Consider the following 23,468-nt stretch of genomic DNA (forward strand, 5'->3'; position numbering starts at 1 on the left):
ATATATATATATATATATGTGTGTGTGTGACCTCTTCTTGGCTGTAACCAAGTCAACAACATGTCTAGTGCAGATTTAGAGCATGGGGAACATGCAACTCAATCGTTCAGGATGGGCCTTCGCTATGTGGAAGTGACCACACTCACTGAAGCTGTGTGCATTGCAAAGTAACAAGTGGGCGCCAGAAGGTTCTTGCAGTTGAACAATAGAAATGGGTTTATTGTCAAATATGGGTTTATTGGAGATATCAGGCAATTGCACAACAGGTAGAAAAATATGGTGTCCACCGGCTCTGCCCACCTCAGCCGAGGGTGGGGAAGGTAAGGACTACCCACCAGAATGGCCTCCCTGCGGAGAGTAGCCTGGCCAAGTATCTGTATCCTCAGGGTGTCCCTTAGCAGCCAAGGATCCCTCACAGCCAACTATGGATCAGGGATAGGAACTCACCTGATACCTGGGTCTTAACCATGGCCCTGCTCTAAGGCAACAGTGCCTGTAGGGAAGAGTACTTACAGCTTATCTCTCCTGGTTGGAGCTGATACTGCTCTTTCTAGCTAATCTCACTATCTCACTTTCCTAGAAAGTATAAATTATCCTGACACTTACTATTCCTCATTACATAGTTACATAGGGTTGAAAAAAGACCAGAGTCCATCAAGTTCAACCCATCCAAGTAAACCCAGCACACACAACCTATACTTACCAATCTATACACTCACATACATAAACTATATATACAACTACTAATACTAACTGTAGATTTTAGTATCACAATAGCCTTGGATATTCTGATTGTTCAAAAACTTATCCAGGCCCCTCTTAAAGGCATTAAAGGACAAGGAAAGTCAAAATCTATTAAGCACACTAATAAATAGTACTACTATTGCTGTGTAAAAACGCTATATTTCTGGCTTCCCTAATGAAAGATTTACAGAGATACACCTGCTACATTCTACATACTTTTTTCAGTGAACGACGCATCTTTAATAAGGCATGCCCACTCCCTTTCCCTCACTGTCTTTACTGCGCATGCGCCCCCAACATCCTCCCGGCACCCCCCCGCGTCCTTCTGTGTATGCAGGTATGTGCATCCATAACGCATTCTTGTCTGCACAACCCCCCCCCGCCGCCCCCCTCTTGTCACACACCACCCGCTCACTTCCTTTTGTCAGCACCCCCCCCCCGTCCGCTCGCTCTCTCTCCGGTCCGCTACCCCCTTGCCTCACCCCCCACCACCACCTGCTTGCTGGCTGTCTCTTTATGTATGTGTATCCACAACATACACCTCTTGTCTGCAAAAAAAAACCCCGCCCCCCTCTTGTCACACACCGCCCGCATTACTCCTTTTGTCAGCCCCCCCCCCGCTCACTCGTGTCGGCTCGCCGCTTGCCTCTCCCCACCTTGCCTCTCCCCCCACGAGCACCTGCTTGCCGGCTGTCTGTTCTTCTTCTGTGCACGCATGCATACACTTATAAGGGCAGCGGTCGCCATGGCAACCGGACGCTAGGGGGGGGTGCGCATGCGCCGCCAGCAGCAGTCCTGGTCCTATGGTCAGTGCAGGAGTGAGGCATTATGGGAATCTTCTCTACCCAGCTCAGCGTTTTTTCTTCCTGTTTGGCTTCAGATCTTCTGAATGGGAGAAATATGGGGAGACTTAAGGACACTATTGAGAGAACTGAAGGTATGCCTGCAGCTTGAGATTAACTCTTTACTAGCCTTTCCTTCTCCTTTAACAGAATCTGCCATTACCACATCTCTAGGAAGGGCATGCCACAACCTCACTGCCCTCCCCGTGAAAAACCACCTACGCTGCTTCAAATGGAAGCTCCATTCCTCTAATCTAAAGGGGTGACCTCTGGTGCGTTGATTGTTTTTATGGGAAAAAAGAACACCCCCTATCTGCCTATAATCCCCTCTAATGTATTTGTACAGAGTAATTATGTCTCCTCGCAAGCGCCTCTTTTCCAGAGAAAACAACCCCAACCATGACAGTCTAACCTCATAGCTTAAATCTTCCATCCCCTTTACCAGTTTAGTTGCACGTCTCTGCACTCTCTCCAGCTCATTAATATCCTTCTTAAGGACTGGAGCCCAAAACTGCACTGCATACTCAAGGTGAGGCCTTACCAGGGACCTATAAATTATATTTTCATCTCTTGAGTCAATGCCCTTTTTTATACAAGACAGAACTTTATTTGCTTTAGTAGCCCCAGAATGACACTGCCTGGAATTAGACAACTTGTTATCTACAAAAACCCCTAGATCCTTCTCTATTAAGGATACACCATTCAGTAGATAGTTCACATTTATATTATTTCTACCAAAGTGCATAACTTTGCACTTGTCAACACTGAACCTCATTTTCCGGTTTGCCAATTTTGTCAAATCGCTCTGCAAAGTGGCAGCATCCTGCATGGAACTTATGGTTCTGCACAATTTAGTGTCATCAGCAAAAATAGATACATTACTCTCTCATTCACGGGGTCCCTGTTCCCCGACTTCACTAGAGCTAGATGCAGACTCTAGGGTACTAACTTTATTGGGGCCCTGTTGATCCCAGGCTCAGTGGAACTTCCACCTGGGTCAGCAGATGCAGCCAAAGAGGAAGACCCACCCCCCTACTAAGCACTATATCAGAGTGCCAAGGGAGTGGTCTCCCTGTTAACCAATAAGACATATATACAAAACTATAAACTGATACATGGGTCTTTGCCCAGTAACAGCACAGACTAAAGAAGTTGTAGGGTTTAAAGCCATAGGGACATGTTAACCCTATGGGTCCCTACGTATATATATATATCTCAATACTTCATTGTTAGATTGTAAACTGTATATATATATATCAACACTTGATTGTTTGTTTCCCTTAAGAAAGGTACTAAGTGTGACCGAAACGTTGGGAATTTAAATAAATGGTCACTAATGGTGACCAAAACGTTGAACCAACACTACTTTTTGTGTTCCACTGTGATTTGACACATATACAAACCCAAGAGTGATAAGTAATGACTACATGCAGGTCGAGTAGTTATTACTTTTTTTGTGGTGCGAGTTGCAGACCGCAGCCAGGCCCCAAAGCAGAAGTGCTATCCATGAGCACCAAAGGTTGCAGTCTTGTGAACCTTAGCGCTCCTGCACTTCAGCTCAAAAATGACTGCTCAAGTGTACAGTATATGTTGGTGGGCTGAAAAACTATGCATACCAGTGACACCTTGTGGTGAGAATGAAGTATCACTTTTACTTATATTTATGTAACAAAAACAGCTTGACACTATTTTGGTGCTCTTTTAAGAGCAGGTTGGAGAGTATAAATCAAAGAAAGTTCACCCAGCACACCCTTACCTCCTCCAACAATTCTTACTCGGTGCACAGCCCAGAGAGTCAGCACTCCCAGCACAGTCCAGCAAAAAATAGTTGATTAGCACAACGAGTGTAATGCAAGCGGGGCTTGGGCCCTGCGTGTTTATTCAAAAAACAGCAGCAACGTTTCGGGGGCGTACCCCTTTGTCAGGTCATGCCTGACGAAGGGGTATGCCCCCAAAACGTTGCTGCTGACAAAGGGGTATGCCCCCGAAACTGTTTTTTGAATAAACACGCAGGGGCCAAGCCCCACTTGCATTACACTCGTTGTGCCGGTCAACTATTTTTTGCTGGAGTGTATAAATTGTAATAATGTCACCAGCAATTTATCCTTAATAAAGGTCCAAAGGGAACTTTGGATGCAGCATGTCAACTAAAACACAGCCAATGAAGAAGGGACCCATCCATATTTGTCCATTTTATCAGTATGGAAAAGAAACTTATTTCTGGCAATGACTCCCTCTTTCAGTAGTTACCCGTCATGCCAAGCAGAGCAGATTGCACATTACTCTTTTGTTTAGTTTTTCATACAGCTACTAAGGATGCATGTTATACAGTAAACTGTATTTATTCCAATACCTTTATATGCAGGTCTTCTAAAATCATGTGAATATACTTTGTCCTATGATTTATTAGGATGCCTTTTTTGATCTCTTGCTTTTATTTGTTGTAGATGCAATTCTCTTAGTGGTTGCTTCTGGAAATCTTATTGCTGTCACAACTAGAAGTGTAATCTATAAAATGTGTTGAATATATCCTATAGAAGTAATTTTTTTAAAGGAGAAGGAAAGGCTAATAAAGAATTAATCTCAAGCTGCAGGCATACCTTCAGTTGTCTCAATAGTGCCCTTAAGTCTCCCCATACTTCTCCTGTTCAGAAGATCAGAAGCCAAACAGGAAAAAAAAACGCTGAGCAGTGTAGAGAAGATTCCCATAATGCATCGCTCCTTCCCAGACTTGGCAACTTGTTACTGTAGGCGGCGCATGCGCACACAGCAGGAGCGTCTGGTTGCCATGGCGATGCAGAGACTGAGAACTCTGTGACATGCAAGTGGGGGGAGCGGGGGGGGCGGGTGCGTGGGTGGGTTTGTGGCAGGAGCGGGGAGTGGCGGAGGCTTTGTCACAGGAGCGGGGATCGGGGGGGGGGGGCTGGCTTGTGCTTTTCAGCCCATACAGACATGCTGGACAAGATGGCGGCGCCGTTCACTGAAACAAGTATGTAAGTTCTAGTATGTGTTTCTCTGTAAATCTTCTATTAGGCAAACCAGAAATATAGCGTTTTTACACAGCAATAGTAGTACTATTTAATAGTGTGCTTAATAGGTTTTGACTTTCCTTCTCCTTTAACTATCTAATGTGTGCAAAGGTGTTTGGATCCCCTAAAAAACAGGATTTGGTTTTATCTATGTTCTTAGGGAATATATGATAATTTATGGCACATTTTCTTTTTAAGAACGTCCATGTGAACAAATTTCTACTATACAATACATATTTATAAATTAAATGTAAATGCTATTTTATAATGCATTTTAAATTCAAAATAAGGTTTTTTCTAACAGTATATCTTTATCTATATATCTCAGTTATTTTCTATGATATTTTCTAAGATACTCATGCCACGGAGCAATGTCATCCTCAAAGCTAGTTATTCTGGCACTTATGGCCCCAATACCTATTAATGCAGGGATGGCACTTTGGTTTGTCAAAATGCCTTTGTTTTTAAAGCAGGCTGAAAATACAGCACTGAATCTCCAGCCCTAGAAGCATGGGTGTTTTTGCTGTTAGAACCTTGCCCAGACAGCCTTTTCACTTGTGAGTTTATTACCTAAATTTCAGCTTTTTTAACTAGAATACTGTTCTTTTACCAAATTTTACCAATTTTGACCATGTTTTATAATATAAATCCCGTTCCTGTTGTCTCTACAACTGTGCTAGGCAGTGGCACCAGACAGAGATGCCCACAGTCCCCTCTGCTCTTTGCCCTGGCCATTAAGTCATTGGCAATATGAATAATGACTGCAGATGTCAGTATATTGGAGGCTGGACCTCTTATAAGAGAAAATATCCCCTTATGCAAATGGAATGTTAAAATACCTTGCAGTTGATGCACCTTGCAGTTGCTGACTCTAGCTCATCCTTAAGGACCTTGGGATTTTTAGTGGACCAGTTTGGCCTTTACTCAGGCCTTAAACTAAAGTAGTATAAACCATGGAATGATAAAACATCAATGATAACTTGGACTAAGTTAATTCCTAATACTATTTTTATACTACATTACAATTAGGGATGCAATAAATCCAGGATTCGGCCTTTTTTAGCAGGATTCAGATTAATCCATGCCTCTGGCCGAAGCAAATCCTTATCCTTAAAACCACGTGATTTTTTTGTTACATAAATACAGAAGTTGTCTTTAAACCCTTATGTATCCTAATTTGCACATGCAAATTAGACTTCGGATTCAGTTCAGTATTCGGCCAAATCTTTTGCAAAGGATTCTGGGTTTGGCCGGATCCTAAAATAGTGGATTCGCTGCATCCCTACTTACAATTCAACTTGCTATAAGTCTTGGTAGTTTTTTTCCAGACTTGGACAATTCCAATATCATATTACGAGCTAAACTAGTAAACTTCCCCTATGATTTTTACCTTCTATTGGGGAAATGAAGAGCCTGAAGAGAGGTCTTTAAACTGTATTTACTTGTCAACCCATGGTCATCACCCCACATGACCTTATCAGCGACTTCTCTCATTAACCTTGCTTACCATATCTTGTATAAACTCTCAATCATTCAACCTGTATATAATGCAACCTGATGTATCTCAGTTATTCTTTGTGCACTTATCCAAGGTTGTTATGCTTTTAACATGCATGGCTTATTATATACACCTGCAATAGATGTTTATTACAATTTTATTTTGGTTAATGTAAACAATAAATATATATTAAATAATACCTTAAAAAACAAGAAGATATTCTGCTATACAAGAGAGGTAAGAATGGTGATGTTATGGGGGTGGGGGGGTTCAGCAATGTGTCCTGCGGCCTCCCAGAATTGCCACTGACCTAGAGTTAACGGCTTCACTGATGGGTGACAAAACTCCTTGATCATTTTCAGGCATTTTGTCAGCAGTTTTGAATAACAGCTGCCTGTACCTGTGGTTGCCTGTAGTTAGTGAGCATATAAAAGTTTTAGAAATCCTCAGTGGCACTCCTCTTGCTTATGCTGTGGAGAACAGAAATAATATACTGTAACTGTGTAATAGGGTTGCATATATAAGTAGTATGTTTATCACATACTTTTTACTATTTGCTAGGCTTAACAGAGCTTCCCAGTACTTCTATACCCACTAAAGGTTTATCACAAATTTACTGCAAACAAAGAAAATGCAACCCAACCATTATTTTTTGTATTAGCAGAAGGTAAAATATGGAAGAAAAGTTAATATATTTTTTAGCAATTTCAGGATGTTATGATTGTGGTCAAATCTATCATCTTGTTTGGCAAAAAGGTGTCCCGCAGCTCAGCCCGACAGGCACAACCTGCGCAGCCCATCGCGCCTAATCACACATTTGGGCGTACTTTTACAGAGGGGATGTGTTTTCCAAACACACTTTCACAGCTAATGAAACACACCCCTCCCCAGGTTGTAGGTAACACTTAAGGGAATATTAACTCTTTGACATCCCTCACACGTAAATTCGAATTTCTGTGGAAAAATGTAGAGAACGTAAGGCTGATTTACTAAAATTGTGCTATCAGCGAAGAGCAACAAATGTGTAACGCTTTGCCATATTACTGCTGATTTTTTTCTCAGAACGGAGAACAATTGCAAAACATAATAAATCCCGTTTGAATACGTCACGTGTTAGCTTCGTTAAGTCTAAATCTCTGGGCCCGCCCACAACATGATGTCACGGCCTGTCAGCCGCGGCCAGCGCTTGCGTATGTCCTTCAGAGCTTTACATTGACTCGGGCAGACATGGCGTCCTCCTGCACAAGGCAGCTACTTGCGCGCTGCATGTCTTCATCTACGGCTGCAGCCAAGAAGCTCGCCATCAAACATGTGACAGTGATCGGAGGCGGCCTGATGGGAGCCGGGATAGCGCAGGTGAAGTATTTGGGGGAGTTGGGGGGCGGGGCCGCCTTAAGTTTGGTCGTACAACACACCTGTCAGAAGTGTGCAGCGGTATAAACGCTGAACTCAAGTGCAGGGGCACTTTGACTTGCCTGCTCTGCTGTATATCAGCCTTTTACTTTAAAAGCTGCATGCTGAAGCGTCTGTTTCACTTAGTACTAGGAAAGCTTTTCTTAGGCAGGCAGAGCTGGGCTATAAGCTGGGCAGTATCGCCAGGTAACGCTGAGATTGCAAGTCAGTGGCATCCCATTGGTGGCGGCTGATAACTGTAATAGATTGAGTTTTCTATGCAAGTGAAAGGGTGGAGAAAGCAGTCAGTTTGCCCAGTTAACTATGTAACCTTGGTGAAACAGAGGTTATCTATGAAACAAGCCTCTGTCTTTCAGATAATGGATCAGCCAATATATAAACTCATCCTAGAGGTGCAGTGTAACAGAGCCCTTGCTAGGCAATGTGGGCGCCACCTGTCTCTTTTCCAGAATTAGTGAAGTCTCTGGCTAGAGTGCCATTTAGCTAGGAAAGTTAGGGTTATAGCTGGGAAATAGCTTCCTACAGCACTCGCGTGTCCCAGCCATGGTTAGAAGAGGGCACAGGCGAGTAATTTCAACCAGCTTCAAAGCCACATGAAAATCACTCATATGGCCCTTGTCCTGGCCCAAGAATGTCAGATAAGCGCCATGTATTTGACCTTCAGCTGGGCTTTCAGGAAGTTTAACATACATCATACACCCATCTCTTTGTCCCATGGGTTAGTCATGAGATAATAGTTAGGGATGCACTGAATCCAGGATTCGGCCAAGATTTGGCCTTTTTTGGCAGGATTCAGACGAATCTTCTGGCAAACCGAAGCCTTAAAATCACGTGACTTTTTGTGACATAAATGTGGAATTTGAAAATTTTTCACCTCATGCTTTGTGCATGGTTCTCTAGCCCTTCCTTATCCTAATTTTGGATTTGGATTTGACAAAATGTTTCACAAAGGATTTGGGGTTCAGTCAGATCCTAAAATAGTGGATTCGGGGCAGCCCTAGATAATAGGTAGGTAAGCTTGTGTGTGGCCACACAGTGGGTGGTGGGATAATTCTGTACAGTAAAATAGATCACAGCTTTTTAACTAGGCCTTTACTAGCAATCTGGTGATTCTGGCAAATGCCAGAGGGGCTGCTTTAAGATGCCATAGACAGTCACTAATTATCGGGCTGGTGGGGGTTGTTTGGGCCTCTGTGTACATGAAATGTCAGAGCCTATTTTGAATCCCAATCTGGACCATGAATTGCTATTGGAAAGGCCTTCTCATTGCTTCGATTTTCCAAAGTTGTCTGCTGGAGGTAACTTGGCGCGACTTAGGAAAAACCGAAGCAATGAGCACGCCTTTACACTCTGCATGGGACATCAGCTAAGGGGACACATGGAACTACAGGTATGGGATCCCTTATCCAGAAACCCGTTATCCAGAACATTTCAAATTACGGAAAGTCTATCTCCCATAGACTCCATTATAAGCAAATAATTTTAATTTTTAAAAATGAATTTCTTTTTTTCTGTAATTATAAAACAGTACCTTGTAATTGATCCTAACTAAGATATAATTAATCATTATTGGAGGCATGACAAGCCTATCAGGATTTATTCAATATTTAAATGATTTTTACTACACTTAAGTTATGAAGATCCAAGTTATGGAAAGATCCCTTATCTGTTTTAGCAGAGGCAATTCTCAGTATTGTTTATGGCAGGGTATTTACTGGCGCTTAGTAGCTGTGACAAGTAGCTGCTACTAAGTAGCTTAATTAGCTTAGCCCTAAAGCTGGCCATACACGCACTGATAAAATCATACGAAACCCCGTTTCGTCCGATATTCCGTGCGTGTATGGCAAGTCGGTGAGGTGACCGATATCGCAGGAGGCTGCTGATATCGGTCGACTCGCTGATCGGGCCATAGAAGGCGCCTGAGCAAAATCTGCCTTCAGAGCTGAATCGGCAGAAGGAGGTAGAAATCCTATTGTTTCTACCTCCATATCTGCTGTTTCAGCCCTGAACGTTAGTGACCGATTGGAAAATCGCCATGTGTGTGGCCACCTCAAAACTTTACCTTTTTGGGGCAAGTATATGCACCCCCCTATGTGGCACTAAAAAAGAAAAAAACTTCTGTTTTAGGTAGATGTCATGTGACAGGTACACTCTTCATACATTGTCATAGCACATACTTGTTTGTTTAATAATGTACATTGATTTAGCATCATCACGGATATTAATGTAACAATTGATGTGAACTTTGATCTGGTATAGACATGACATAAATGCCTCCTAATATTTATCTTGCAGGTTTTTACCAGGTTGCCATGCCACTGACTCCCTGGAATTTTTGGCAGTCTGTCAGTTTATATTTTTAGAGCAAAGCTACACAAGAAGGGCAGGACAAACAGCAACCTGCCCCTGCCTTTCACTGCTCCATGTGTTTTACAGGCTGCTTTTCATTTATTATCAGGTGTGGTATGGGTGGTTTCAGGTTTTGTTCTGCTTTCTAATATATAATTTTTAAAAAAAATCCCATATGCCATTAGCCTTAAAATAAATTAATCCTCTTATACTGTAAAGGGGCAGTCATTCTACAGTGACATCCAAGAACAGTATCTCCACATTCCAAGTACTGCTAGTACTAACACCTGAACTATATTATATACAGTGAGAGGCAATCGATCTTGACACCCAGAGACCCCCCCCCCCCCTTACTCTTCCAAGTAGCATGTTACCTGAAGGCTGGAGAAGCTTTTAGCATTCTGTAGATCACCATTATCTGCACTTCAGCTGGGGTATTCCAGATAAGGGGTCTTTCCGTAATGCGTCTCTTCTACCTTAAGTCTGCTAAAAAAAATGATTTAAACAGTAATCAAACTCAATAGGATTGTTTTGGTTTAAATAAATCTTAGTTGAGATCAGGTACAAGGTACTGTTTTATTATTTCAAAGAAAAAGGGATCCATTTTTACGGCCTTTCTGTAATTCGGAACTTTCTGGATAAGGGGCCCAATACCTGTACTAAAAAGTACTTTATAAATATAGTTTTTTGTATTTCACTGTTTTCTATAATGTTAGAAACCCTTAAAAGTACCAGTAGCGGAGTTCTAGATAATCAGGATTACAGTTTGTTGTCTGCTGCTGATATTCACCTTTGCTTTGAATCATTTGTTTACTTAGTAATCATGTAGCTTTGCCGCTTCTTTAACTGCTAAATATGATGTGAGTTAAATATCTGCTTAGAAATTGAATTTTTACCAAGTGTTTGTGTTTTATAATGTAGGCTAAAGTTCAGCTCGATAAGGCACGTGGCTTGGGATCAGCAGTATCATAGGAGGAAGCTGTAGCAAGAAATTTAAGATCGGGCAAACAAATGAAGCCCTGTACATTTCTGACGTTATAAAACTTGAAAGCAAACTATCCAACATATACCTTTAATAGCAGCATCACCCCATAGTTTTTATTTGGTATACACATTGGAGTATGGTCTATTCTTGAGCTCTTTTGTTAGTGGGAATACCAATTCTTGAGTTAAAATTGAAGCCTGATTGTTGAAGGGCAGTGTGGTTCACTCAGTATCTTGTTTTTTTATTTAATTTTAGGTTTTATTTGATAATGAGCACTGTCAATTAAACTCATCCATGCGGCATGTGGAAATATTGGTTCCTTTGAATAGGGATTATGCTGAACATACATTATACTTATTCTTTTAATCACAAAAAAGCATCAATTTTTTTAAATTATTTCTTGAGCCAAATGGGGAGCAAACCAGGTTGAAGCTGCTCCATGTTTGGTAGATACTTACCATGAGGTAGGTAGTACACAGATAATCTTGCTGCATAGTGGACTCCTGCAAACAAAATGGTCACAACAAATGAGGAAGGGAGGTGGTTGTATATTAGAAATTTAATTATCTACCTCACAAGAACTAAACATGTAGCTTTAGTTTCAAAATTTGTCCTGTCAAGCTCAAGAAATAATGAAATCAATAGCTATTTTATGATTTAAACAACAGGCAGAGAGTATGCTAAGCACAAGCCCTTTTAACCAACTCTGATGACTGCACTAGGTTTCATATCACTGCTCTGTTCCTACTGATGTCTTTACCTGTGCTCTCTGTTCCCTCCCTAGGTGGCTGCATCTACAGGTCACACAGTTGTGCTGGTTGATCAGACAGATGACATCCTAAAAAAGTCTAGAAAAACCATTGAAGACAGCTTGAAAAGAGTAACAAAGAAGATGTTTGCAGATAAGCCTGAGGTGACACTCTGGCATTGCTATTGTCATATACAGTCCTGCTACTTATAATAATCCTTCAAAAAGAAATACATCTTTATGGTATCCTCTTTTAAATGTTCCTGGCGCAATGTTGTGTTATAGGCCACTGTATCTGTGTTCCCCTTTGTCTTGGTGGATATTGGTGGATATATTCATTTCCTGTTGCTTTTCACCTCAGTAGAGGAATTACTCTCTCTGCTTAACTTTTCATTGTCTCTCAGGCCCTCCTACTTGTTTGGTAATCTGTTTACAACAGTGGTTGCTAAACTTCCTCGGTTTAAACTCCACTAGTAGGCGCAAACTTTGGCCAATGCAATCCTTGAAAGTTCAGCCTCTGGTTAGGGCCACCCTTCAGTTGTAACATGAGTAGGAATATATTGGTGTATCAGTTATTCAATCATAGTTTCACGAATATCTGGGACAGCAAATACTTGTTCACCGTAATTGACCTTCAAGGTTGGGTTTAAGTAGCAGGGAGCCCAACTCACAACCATGATGAGGTGCCACACACAGAGGGCGCCCAGTAAGGACCAGAGTACCAACACAGCACTCCCCATCAGTGACCTCCCTTGCATCCTGTGACACCCCCCCCATGTTTTAAATCTGGGGTTTATTGGCAATACCAGAGAACCCATGCCCCATTGCGCCCAACACTTGTGGGCTTTGCTGTTCCTAGTTATGCAGCTGATTAAGACCATACAAAAAGTGTATTCTCTGAAACTGGGGACCCTACATTTTGTAAGTGGCTTAGCACAATAGCCCAAACAAGTGTATTCCCACTGTTTAAAAATTTATTCTGTCAGAAGAATGTGTTAAGATGAGGATATGCTTTGGCCACTGTATTGTACTGTTACCTTTAAGCCCTCTTTACTCTTTCATTATATCAGAATAGGTCAGAAAAATTATGCTATCTACTAAGACTGGAATTTCCTCCCCGAATCAGTCGTGGTGGCTGATACATTATATAACTTTAAGAAGGGGCTGGATGGATTCTTAGCAAGTGAGGGAATACAGGGTTATGGGAGATAGCTCTTAGTACTAGTTGATCCAGGGACTGGTCCGATTGCCATCTTGGAGTCAGGAAGGAATTTTTTCCCCTCTGCGGCAAATTAGAGAGGCTTCAGATGGGGTTTTTTGCCTTCCTCTGGATCAACTAGTAGTTAGGCAGGTTATATATAGGCATTATGGTTGAACTTGATGGACGTATGTCTTTTTTCAACCCAACTTACTATGTTACTATGTTACTTAAAAAAAAAAATAAAAAAAAAAGTAAAACAGTTAAAAACTTTTCTGTTGAATAATAACAATAATAATTCTAGCTGTGTTTGACAATCTTTTTGCCTATAATTTACAGGCTGCCTCCCAGTTCATTGAAAAAATCCTTGCCAACTTTACAACCAGCACAGACCCAGCAGCTGTTGTGCACAGCACTGACCTTGTGGTTGAAGCCATTGTTGAGAATTTGGACGTGAAGAATGAGCTCTTCAAAAGACTAGATAAATTTGCCCCTGAGTAAGTCATTATATTTGTATATTTATTGCACGCTTTCAGTACAGGGCTACAGATGCTCCTTTGTATCCTGGGAAAGGAAGGATGTACTTTCTATACAGCATTTAAGGGGGTGTTTAGGGCAGCAGTTTTATAATGGCATCCCTCGTTTCCTATATAAAATATGCCATGATCCTTGCAGTAGTAACATGATGTTTTGAGCCATATTTAATAAGAGAGAAAACAATTTGCATTAAAAGTGACTATAAAGATTTTCAATAAAATTAATGGAATTAAAGTGCTATCTCAGCCCCCTGTACAGAGTGCCCTTGAAATAACCTTCTTAAGTAAAGTCTATATATGGGCTGATATAAATGCCCGTGTATGGGGCCCACCGAGGAGCCTGCCTGACGGGCATGGTTTTGCTGTCTGATGAGGAAGTGTAGATGTGGTCCTCATCCGATGGGCCTGTAGGCCCCTCTGTATGATTCAAGTGTTGGCTTCTGGGCCAAAAATTGGATCAGCTCGAAATTGCCCAGTGTGTGTTGCCCAGTTGAGCCCAGATCTGCTCATCTGGCATTATTGCTATATGTGGATCTGCCATTCCAATAATGTTATAGACTTAAGGTAATGAAGCTTGTGAATAATTTATTCTCTTGTGTGATGCTAGAACTCTGTGATTCTATGTGGCATTCTTATGGCGTCAAAAGACCAGAAGCATTAAAAATTATTCATTTGAATTGTCACGCCATTTGTTGTCTAAAAGGGGGAGTCTTGTATAATAAATATTCATGACCAGCCACAAAAAGGCATTGCAAAAAAGAAATTACAGTTACAGATAAATTAAATGTGAGGCTATTGAAAAATGATTCAGATATTTTGACAGACTAAGTGAAGATTGTATTTTAAATGCACTTGGAAGAATTTTATTACCTGGTATTGCTGGTCGTCTATATTAGTAATCACCCAATAAGCTCAAGGAGCACAACACAAACCCTTCTCTGCTCCCCCTGGTGGCAAATTGCTGCATATCATACCTTCAGTTTTTAAGGGCACTTATCTGAGGACAGGGCCACATCGAGCAGATCATCTGCTTTTCTTTGCCTGCGTTTTATACACAGATAGACAAAATCTATTTTAATATTTGATTATTTTTATTTCCAGACATACAATATTTGCTAGCAACACCTCATCATTGCCAATTACGGATATAGCAAATTCCACAACCAGGCAGGACCGGTTTGGTGGACTGCATTTCTTTAACCCTGTGCCAATGATGAAGCTTATTGAGGTAATTTTAGTTTTTGCCTTCTCTTTAGGGATAATTATGTATTGGATGATATGGTGAGTGTTTACCACAATATATAATGCTACCAAACAGTGATCTCTTGGAAATAAAATTGCTTTAGATCAGAAGCATGTGATTGTTATGTTTTTGCTGGTGCAAATCTGCATAGGGCCACCCTTACTTACCACCAGGTGGTGTTGCTGAGTATGTATTGGATCCCCACAAGCATGAAAAATGTTCCTGGGGGTGCCAAAATATTTTTTAAACGAGAAGGAAAGGTAAAAACTAAGTAAGCTTTATCAGAAAGGTCTATGTAAATACAACCATAAGCACTTACAGTAATGCTGCACTGAGTCCTCTGTCAAAAGAAACACAGGATTTCTTGTCTCTTTATTTGTAAACATGATGTTCCAGTGTCTGACTTCCTCTCTTAGAAACATCCTTAATTCCCGGGGCCAGCGTCTGCACGGTACTCTCTTCTCTCCCCATTCCTGCTCCCACCAGAATGCTAAGAACTCCCTCCCCCCTCCCTTATGAATATGTGATCTCAGCTATAACAGCTAGAGACTGCAGGAAGGAAGCTACTTAAAATGGCAGCTGCTATCTTAAGGGAGAAGGAAAGGCAAAGTCACTTGGGGGTGCCAAAATGTTAGGCACCCCCAAGTGACTTTAATCGCTTACCTTTTACCCCGGGCTGGTGCCCCTATTCGGAGAGAACAGCACCAGCCCGGGGTAGCTGCAGCGCTTCCTACTTCCTGGTTCCGTGCGTGCGCAGTAGAGTGAAAAAGCCGAACTTTAACAGAGAAGTTGGCTTTTCACTCTACTAAGGAATAGAAAGTAACAATAATAAAACTGTTAGCTCAAAAGCAATAGTTTGACTGCTGGGTTTTGTGACCCTCATTTGAAAGCTGGAAAGATGTACAAGATGTAAATAATGAAGACCAATTGCAAAGTAGCTAGGAATAGAACATCCAGTAACATACTAAAAGTTAACTTGACGGTGAACTACCCCTTTAAAAGTTTTTTCACTTTGATGCCTCCTGCAGCTTACTGCATTGAGGGTTGTTGAAGTGTTATTACCTACCTAGTCAGAAGCCTTCTGAGTAGAACAACCCCCATTCCAGTGCAGTTAGTTCAATGTACCTGTACAGTAATCTTTGTGGAGAATACCATGTCCCTGTCCATCTGATATACAGTATAGCTAAGCCAAAGTAATGCTTTTTTTTTTTTCTCATCAGGTCATAAAGACTCCAATGACAAGCCAAACAACCTTTGAGTCCCTGATGGATTTTAGTAAAGCTCTTGGAAAAACACCAGTGTCATGCAAGGTAATTTTGACTAATAAATGTAATGTTGCTTAGATTCTCAAAAGTTTTAAACAGGTATGATGTGAAATGGCTAGATATTAAAATGACTTATAATAACTATGCCATTTTTAAATGTAAACTTCTACATAACTTAGTTTAACATTAGTAACAAGACTAGTATAACTGTACAGGTTTCTTTAACTTGGTGACTTTTCTTTCTGGCGCAGACACAAGGCAGAGATGGGTGTGCCATGTGTTGATTTAAACATTTATACTTGTAGATCCATGTCATGGATTTTGGGTCCAAATTTGGTAGCATCTCTATTCTTTACCCTCCTGTTTATTACTGTACTGGTAAACAGGAGTGTTTAGTTCAGTTATGACTTAACTGTATATAATGTTTAAAAATTATAAGGCTTTACACTTCTGTTTGTCCCTGCTCATATTTGCATAGTCGTAGCACTTTGTCTACCTGAATTTTAGCTATCCTGCACCTCCACTATAGGTCCCTGTGGCTTTTAATTACTTTGGGGGGTGGGTGGGCTCTGTGTGCATAAAAATATTCGGGGTCAACATTCTATCTACTTGAATAAATGGTTAACTATTTTCCCCATATTAACACTGGAAGTCCACTTCTGTGTACTTTGAACAAAATGGTGGTACAGAGTAAAGGTAGCCAACAATGGCTGATTGGCATAGTACTCCAACCGACTGGGCAGTGGCCAAAAGGCTACCCATGCACATTAAGTACTGGTTGCTTTAAAAAACATGCTTGTTACAGGGATGATATCTATTTATCCTTGGAATACATTTGAAATGTTCATCTTTTAATATGAAAATTATTTTCATGTAAATTTAAATACACATTTGAACAGAGCTGTTTTGTTTTTTTCCCCTACTTAGGACACCCCTGGCTTTATTGTTAACCGCCTCCTTGTGCCATACCTAATGGAATCTGTCAGACTTTATGAGCGAGGTATGCAGCATTACTTGTGAAAACTGAAATATCAAACAAGACATATCTTGCGCGTCTCTTATATCAAATATATAAAGTGTTTGCTCTTTCTGCCCATGCACTACAGTGCCAACACTTGTCTAAAGTACCAGTGGAAGATACTGGTGTTACTTTTAGAATTAAACAAGAGGCTATAGGTTTCAGGGGGCACCTTTCTTTTATGCCCACTGACTCCTTGAGTCCAGTGACTTACATTGCATTTTTATGTGTGTTCAGTTGATAGGGTTTGACTATGTGTAAAGAAAAATGTTGCTGATAATTTGGCAACCAGAAGGGCACAGTTCCATGACAAACTTGGGCTAATGTTTCCTCTTCAGGCCAACTAGGACTGCTTCCACCCAAATCTTCATTAAGGCAGCCTAAGTGCCTTAGTGAAGATTTGACAATTCGTACGTTTTGATTTAGATATTTTGCTTCCCTTTTTTGCCATTATTAATAAATATTTATATATAGGGCATGCATCAAAAGAAGACATTGATGTTGCAATGAAGCTTGGAGCAGGCTATCCCATGGGTCCTTTTGAGCTGCTGGATTACGTTGGCCTTGACACTAGTAAATACATTATTGATGGTATGCATTCAAGATCCAATTAATTTGAACTTAACTAGATAACAGCTTGACTGTCATTCTTCTGTACTGAGGTGCCATGTTCTAGTTCTATGTGCCATTTTTAGGGATGCACCGAAGCCAGGATTTAGTTCAGGATGCAGCCAGGATTTGGCCGAAAGTTTAAAATTTTTGACCGAGCACCCAGCAAGCTGTTCTCTTTAGCCCTTCCCTATCTTAATGTGCATATGCAAGTTTGAGTTTGATTCATGATTCGTCCGAATCTGTTACAAACGATTTGGGTCTCGACCAAAACCCAAAATAGTAGATTCAGTGCTAGTTCTTTCTTTTTTCATTTTAAATAATCCTCTGTTACTGGGGTTTTGTTTATACACCTCCCTACACCCCCCTGTGTCTGTACTCCATTTATTTTTGCCCTCTTTCCTTTCATATTTCATCCTCTGCCATTCTGCCCTTTTTCTTCTGTCCCTGTCGCTTTTTTATAGGGATGCACCAAATCCACTATTTTATGATTTTTCCGAGCCTCTAAACCTTTGTAACAGATTTGTCTGAATCCCAAATCGATATGAAAGGGCTTAAAGAGTACTGTGTGTGCAGTTAAAATGTTTTATGTGATGAAAAGTCACATGATTTTCAGGATTCAGTTTGGTTGGGATTGTGGATTCGGCCAAATCTGAATCCTGCTGAAAAAGGCCAAATCTTGACTGAATCCCGAACTGAATCCTGGATTTGATGCATTCCTTCTTTTTTTTTTTATTACTTTTTATATCAATCGCTCCCTGCCCCCCCCCCCCCCCATTTGTTCCTGTTGTCTAATCATCTACTATGCATAGCAGATGATTTGTGCTGCCCACATTATAAGCAAAACCCACTTTAGGCAGATATGGTCCTTCTGGTGTTTTTTTGATATATGTAAATCTATTTTGTGCTGTATGTATGATTGATAGTTGTTGCGCACAAAATTGCTGTGCCTAAATGATATATTTCTTGCCCAAATTCAGGGTGGCATGCGTTGGAACCGAACAATCCGTTATTTGCGCCTAGTGAATTGTTAGATAAGCTGGTTGCTGAGAAGAAACTTGGCAAGAAGACGGGAGAAGGATTTTATAAATACAAATGAAAGTAATGCCACACGCTCTATTTTGTAACTGTCCGGCGACTGTGGGAGGGGAGGTCAGGTCTGTCTTGCTAATTAACACAGAATAGCTGTTGCTCTCTCGCTACATAACGGAAAATTCTATTGATCTGATTTTTTGATTCCCATCGTATCACTCCGTAGTGCCTTGGAGCAAGGGTTGTTCACTGCGGCTCAGAATCCTTTTCTAATGCCTTAAGGAAAACTTCTAACAAACAACTCATTTGCTGAGTTAATAAATGTGACTATGCCAGAAATGACTTTGTGATGATATTTTCTATTGCGCACGCAAGATTTGGCTATGGTAATGTTAACATAACCAACCTGTCTATGATGTTGGAAACCATTAAACTGATATTGAAACATCTCCACACATTTCTTCGGTGTACTGTGTACAGGATTTCTTGCATATTACATAATAGTTAGAAAAGAAGTAAATGAATACAATCGCCTAACTTCTGGCACCCTACAGTAAATGTCAACTTTCCTTTTCCTTTAAAGATATCATATTAGTGTCATCTGGGCACTCATGCAAGACGTAGGTTAATGCTAGAGAGACTGGCAAATGCTCTGACACAGCTTAACTGTTTAGCCAGATGTTTGATAACTATAAAGTGTAACATTTGTGTCTGTTTGAATTATTGTCTCTCTTTCTACATGTGTTTATATCCTTCTATTTCCCTATATGCATTTTTCCATCTATCAGACACCCCATTAAATCCTTTCTTCAGGCAAAGGTTAGGCCCGGTGAAATTGATTGTTTGCTTTGCTTCTCTCCACCTGTGTTTTTCACTCAGGCAGAAAGAAATGGATCTGCTCTAATCGGCATCTCCCCGTAGCTGCACTGACAATCACAGCTTCCACCTGAGTACAGCTACACAGGGCAGAAGCAGAGATGGGGCCAAAAACACAACAGCAGGCATTTTTGGACTGATCTCCATTCCGTGTAGCTGCATGTAGGGGAAAGCTGTGATAGCTACAGGGAGATGCTTATTAGAACAAATCAGCTTCTCTGCCTGACTGAATACCACAGGTAGAGGGAAGTGGAGCAAACGCTTTGTGTGACAGGGCCCTTATTCTGCATAATTATTTAAAGGAGAAGGAAAGGTATCCTCTATCAAAGGAAACGCAGGATTTCTTGTCTCTTTTTTTTGTAAACATGATGTTCCAGTGTCTGATTTCCTCTCTCAGAAACAGCCTTAATTCCCGGGGCCAGAGTCTGCACAGTTCTCTTCTCTCTCCTGCTTCCCTCTCCCCCTCCCACCAGAATGCTAAGAACTCCCTCCCCCCTCTTAAAGGGGAAGTATGTTCCCCTTGTTCAGCAAGAAAGAATAGGCAGAATGTGTTTTCAGCAATTTATTTTTTTGAAAATGTGTATATATGTCTATGTCTATACTGCCCCTATAAGATACTAATTAGATTATAAATGATTTAACGTTGGTGGATTTGATTCCATTTTGAGATTTTAAATGTCACAGGAGTTTTATGACCTTATACAGATCATGGAACTCTGAGGTCCCTTCTCATTTTCTTTAGAGTTTTCATTATCTTTTCTAATAAATGTGGATGGGGGGGGGGGGGGGGGGCTAGCTACCTGCTTTAAGCTTTATCTGTTAATGGAATATCAGCAACATAGCTACCAGGTTTCCACTGCTACCAACTGACATTTAGCCACACTAAAGAAGAGCCCAGGAAGCAAATGTGACCTGAAGTGCCAGGACTCCCTTTCTAAAATGAACCCTCAGTTGGAACACTTAAAGCTAAGCACCAAACTTTCTCTGGGAGCAAACTTAGCACAAGAATTATTGAGTTGGAGCAGGATGCGAGCCTGAAATCACAATGCACAATTTTAGGCATGTAAAGACTGCAACCATAGTGGTGTGGCCATGGGTTCTTTGGGTATTTCCACTGCAACTTCTGGCTGTTTGACTGTCTGACTGGTAAATCTTGCAGTTGCCTGGAGAGCACTAACTAAGATTGGAGAAGGAAAATTGTTTGGGTATAGTTTTTTGCTTGGGCTAGGGTACCTAGTTCCTATATTCCGCCAACAGTTTGGGAAGGCCTTTTCCTGTTTCAGCACTATAATACCTATACATACAAAGTGAGAACTGGACAGAATGGGTTTGCAGAGATGGGAATGGAAGAGCCATTCATTTTGTTACAACAGTGCCACCTGCTGGTCTATGTATGACCATGATTTAGTCAAGGAAATTGTCAGGTGAAAGAATGAGGGTGGGGCTGATGTTCTTCTGGTTGGGAAAAACATTAGAAACCTCAGATAACATTTCTCACATCTTTCCTAACCATAAGAACATCAGACCAGCCTTCTTGCTTTCACTTTACAATTTCCTCAACTACATCACTGTCAGAAACAGACCAACAGGTGTCGCTGTGGTAACAGTACACATCCCCCTTACTATCTTCTAATCTTGAAAAAAAAAAAATGACTGCGAACATGCTTAAAACAGCACTCTCGTTGATTTCACATTCACATTACAGTGGTTCTGCAGTTTTATAACAACAATTTCTCCAGCACAATTGATACCAAGGGGTGTTGGCAGGGTAAACATAGTGGTCTAAAGGCATTAGTTAGCATCCATAAATACCTTACAAAATGAAATTATGAAAACAAAAGGGTGTATATCTCAAGTACAATTGTGGATAAACAGCACCCTTGTTGGGTGTAAAGAGAAAGACAGTAAATGCTCAGTAACTAATAGAAATGAGAAGATAAATAACAAGGAAATATAAAGGAAAAAAACAGGATAGAAAACGGAGAAGAGAGAGAATCGCCAGATTTCGAAGATCAAGAGAAAGGTAAAATCAATGCATCTGTCCAGGGGTCTGTATTATTATAGGACAGATATAGTTACTCAAGTGTGGTCCATTTTAGCATATGTTTGCCAGGGGTAGCTGGCTGGGCTGTTCATTTTTCCTATACCTTCTCCATTCCTTCTTTTACCTTGCCAAAAGTCAAAAAGAAAAACTTCCAAGCAGCTGCCATGGTTTGCTTGGTGGCATGAAAGGATATACAGTATGTTATAAGACATAGGGTATGTGCACAAATGCCATAAATTGGTTTATTCAGTAAAGCCTCCCATATTTCTTTCTTTGCCGAAGTGACTGTGCTATCATTCATATACCTGAAACCAAAGATGCCTGACTTAAGGACAGTTCCAGCAAATATGAGCCATATAGTTCTGAGATCTGGACAGCCCCTAAGGCTGATGCCATACGTGACGTAGGGTTGATTTTTGCATTCTCTCGCGTTTTCATGCGTATATCAGCTACATGTGCCCGCACCCGAGCGTATTCCATTCATTCGGGTGCAGGCACAAGTAGCAGGCATAGCGCTGAATTTTCGGCAAGCGTTTTTCCGCTTGCCGAAAAAATCAGCCCTACGCCACGTGTGGCATCAGCCTAAAGCAATTGGGTCATTTAGATCTGTGCTCTAAAAGTAAATACCAGTGTGTGAGAATTTTGCTAGCTGCAGGGCCGGAACTAGGGGTAGGCAGAAGAGGCAGCTGCCTAGGGCGCAACGATTGAGGGGCGCCAGGCAGGAGCCTCTCCTGCCTACCCCTAGCGCTACTTTGTCATTGCCTCCGCCGCTTGTCATTAGCGGCGGAGGCAATGACCGATCTAATAGGACCGCCCCTCCTCCTGTGCTTTGGCGTGCATGCGCCGTTCGGGGAGGTGGGCGGAGTTGGCCGACCGAGTTGCCTAGGGCGCCCGGTTGGCTTGGCCCGCCCCTGGCAAGCTGTTTCTTCAATTCAAGAGCTAATAGAGCAGTGAGAAGTTGCAAGGAAAATAGTATTGCACTCATTTTCCTCAAAATGTTTGTGTGCTTCCTTATAGTTGTAATGTTTCATTGAGAAGGTGAAGGGCCTGCAAGCAATTTTGTATCAAGAATTCAAAGTAGCACGTAAACTGCTGACCTTATTTACAAGATTCAGCATATAAATCCTACCACTTTTTGCAGGGTTCAGATTTTGTCAAATCCAGGGCTGATTTATTAAGAACTGCAATTGCATTTTGCTGTTGTTTGCAAAGTGTTTTTTTTTGGGCATGATTGCAGGATTTTACCATGATTGCATTTTTAAAGGCATCTCACAAAAAAGTAAGTGTATATATATACATTGAGGAACATAAGTATTTGAACACCTGGCAATCAGCAAGAATTTTGGCTCTCAAAGACCTGTTACTCTGCCTTTAAATAGTCCACCTCTACTCCACTCATTAATCTAAATTAGTAGCACCTGCCTGAGCTCTTTAACGACACCTGTCCACCCCACAGTCAGTCAGACTCCAACTACTACCATGGGCAAGACCAAAGAGCTGTCAAAAGACACCAGAGACAAAATTGTGGACACAAGGCTGGAAAAGGCTACTGGGCAATTGCCAAGCAGCTTGGTGAAAATAGATCAACTGTGGGAGAACTTGCAAAATCGCAGGGTGTTCAAATACTTATGTTCCTCACTGTATTGGATTTGTTGCAACTGTAATACAAAAGTGGTGTTTTTTTAGTCATGAGGAAGAGGAATATATTAGAATGCCACTCAGGCCATTGGACAGCAGGGGGCATACTATACTTGTGGAATATATTAGTCCTTTCTGTTTCTCTCTGCTGTCTCCTGATTAAATAAGAATGTCCTTACTATATAATGTTACAGAAGATGCCTTTTTGTACTATACCCAAGCATACTATGTTATACTAAGGCTGACATGTTGTTCTGTGTATATTCTCTGCATTATTATATCAGCATTGGTCAGCAGGCCAGTGTCTGCCTGAGGCTGACAAAGCCTTAATACTGCACAGTGAAATTGTGCTATTTGCTATGATGAGTAGATGCCTCTTCCCTCTGTTAACTGTGGCGATG

The 23,468-nt window shown here is 41.2% G+C and overlaps 1 protein-coding gene across 1 annotated transcript; it reads left to right on the forward strand.

The window, feature by feature from the left end:
• Positions 1-7,295: 7,295 nt before the first annotated feature.
• On the forward strand, positions 7,296-18,848 carry hadh (hydroxyacyl-CoA dehydrogenase). Its single transcript, NM_001011073.1, has 8 exons — positions 7,296-7,469; positions 11,645-11,773; positions 13,146-13,303; positions 14,444-14,570; positions 15,806-15,895; positions 16,778-16,850; positions 17,343-17,459; positions 18,458-18,848. The coding sequence occupies exons 1-8, from the start codon at positions 7,341-7,343 to the stop codon at positions 18,574-18,576; spliced, it is 942 nt and encodes a 313-aa protein (NP_001011073.1). The 5' UTR covers positions 7,296-7,340; the 3' UTR covers positions 18,577-18,848.
• The last annotated feature ends 4,620 nt before the right edge of the window (positions 18,849-23,468 follow it).

This window comes from Xenopus tropicalis, chromosome 1 (assembly GCF_000004195.4).
Source record: "Xenopus tropicalis strain Nigerian chromosome 1, UCB_Xtro_10.0, whole genome shotgun sequence".
NCBI classification, from domain to species: Eukaryota; Metazoa; Chordata; class Amphibia; order Anura; family Pipidae; genus Xenopus; species Xenopus tropicalis.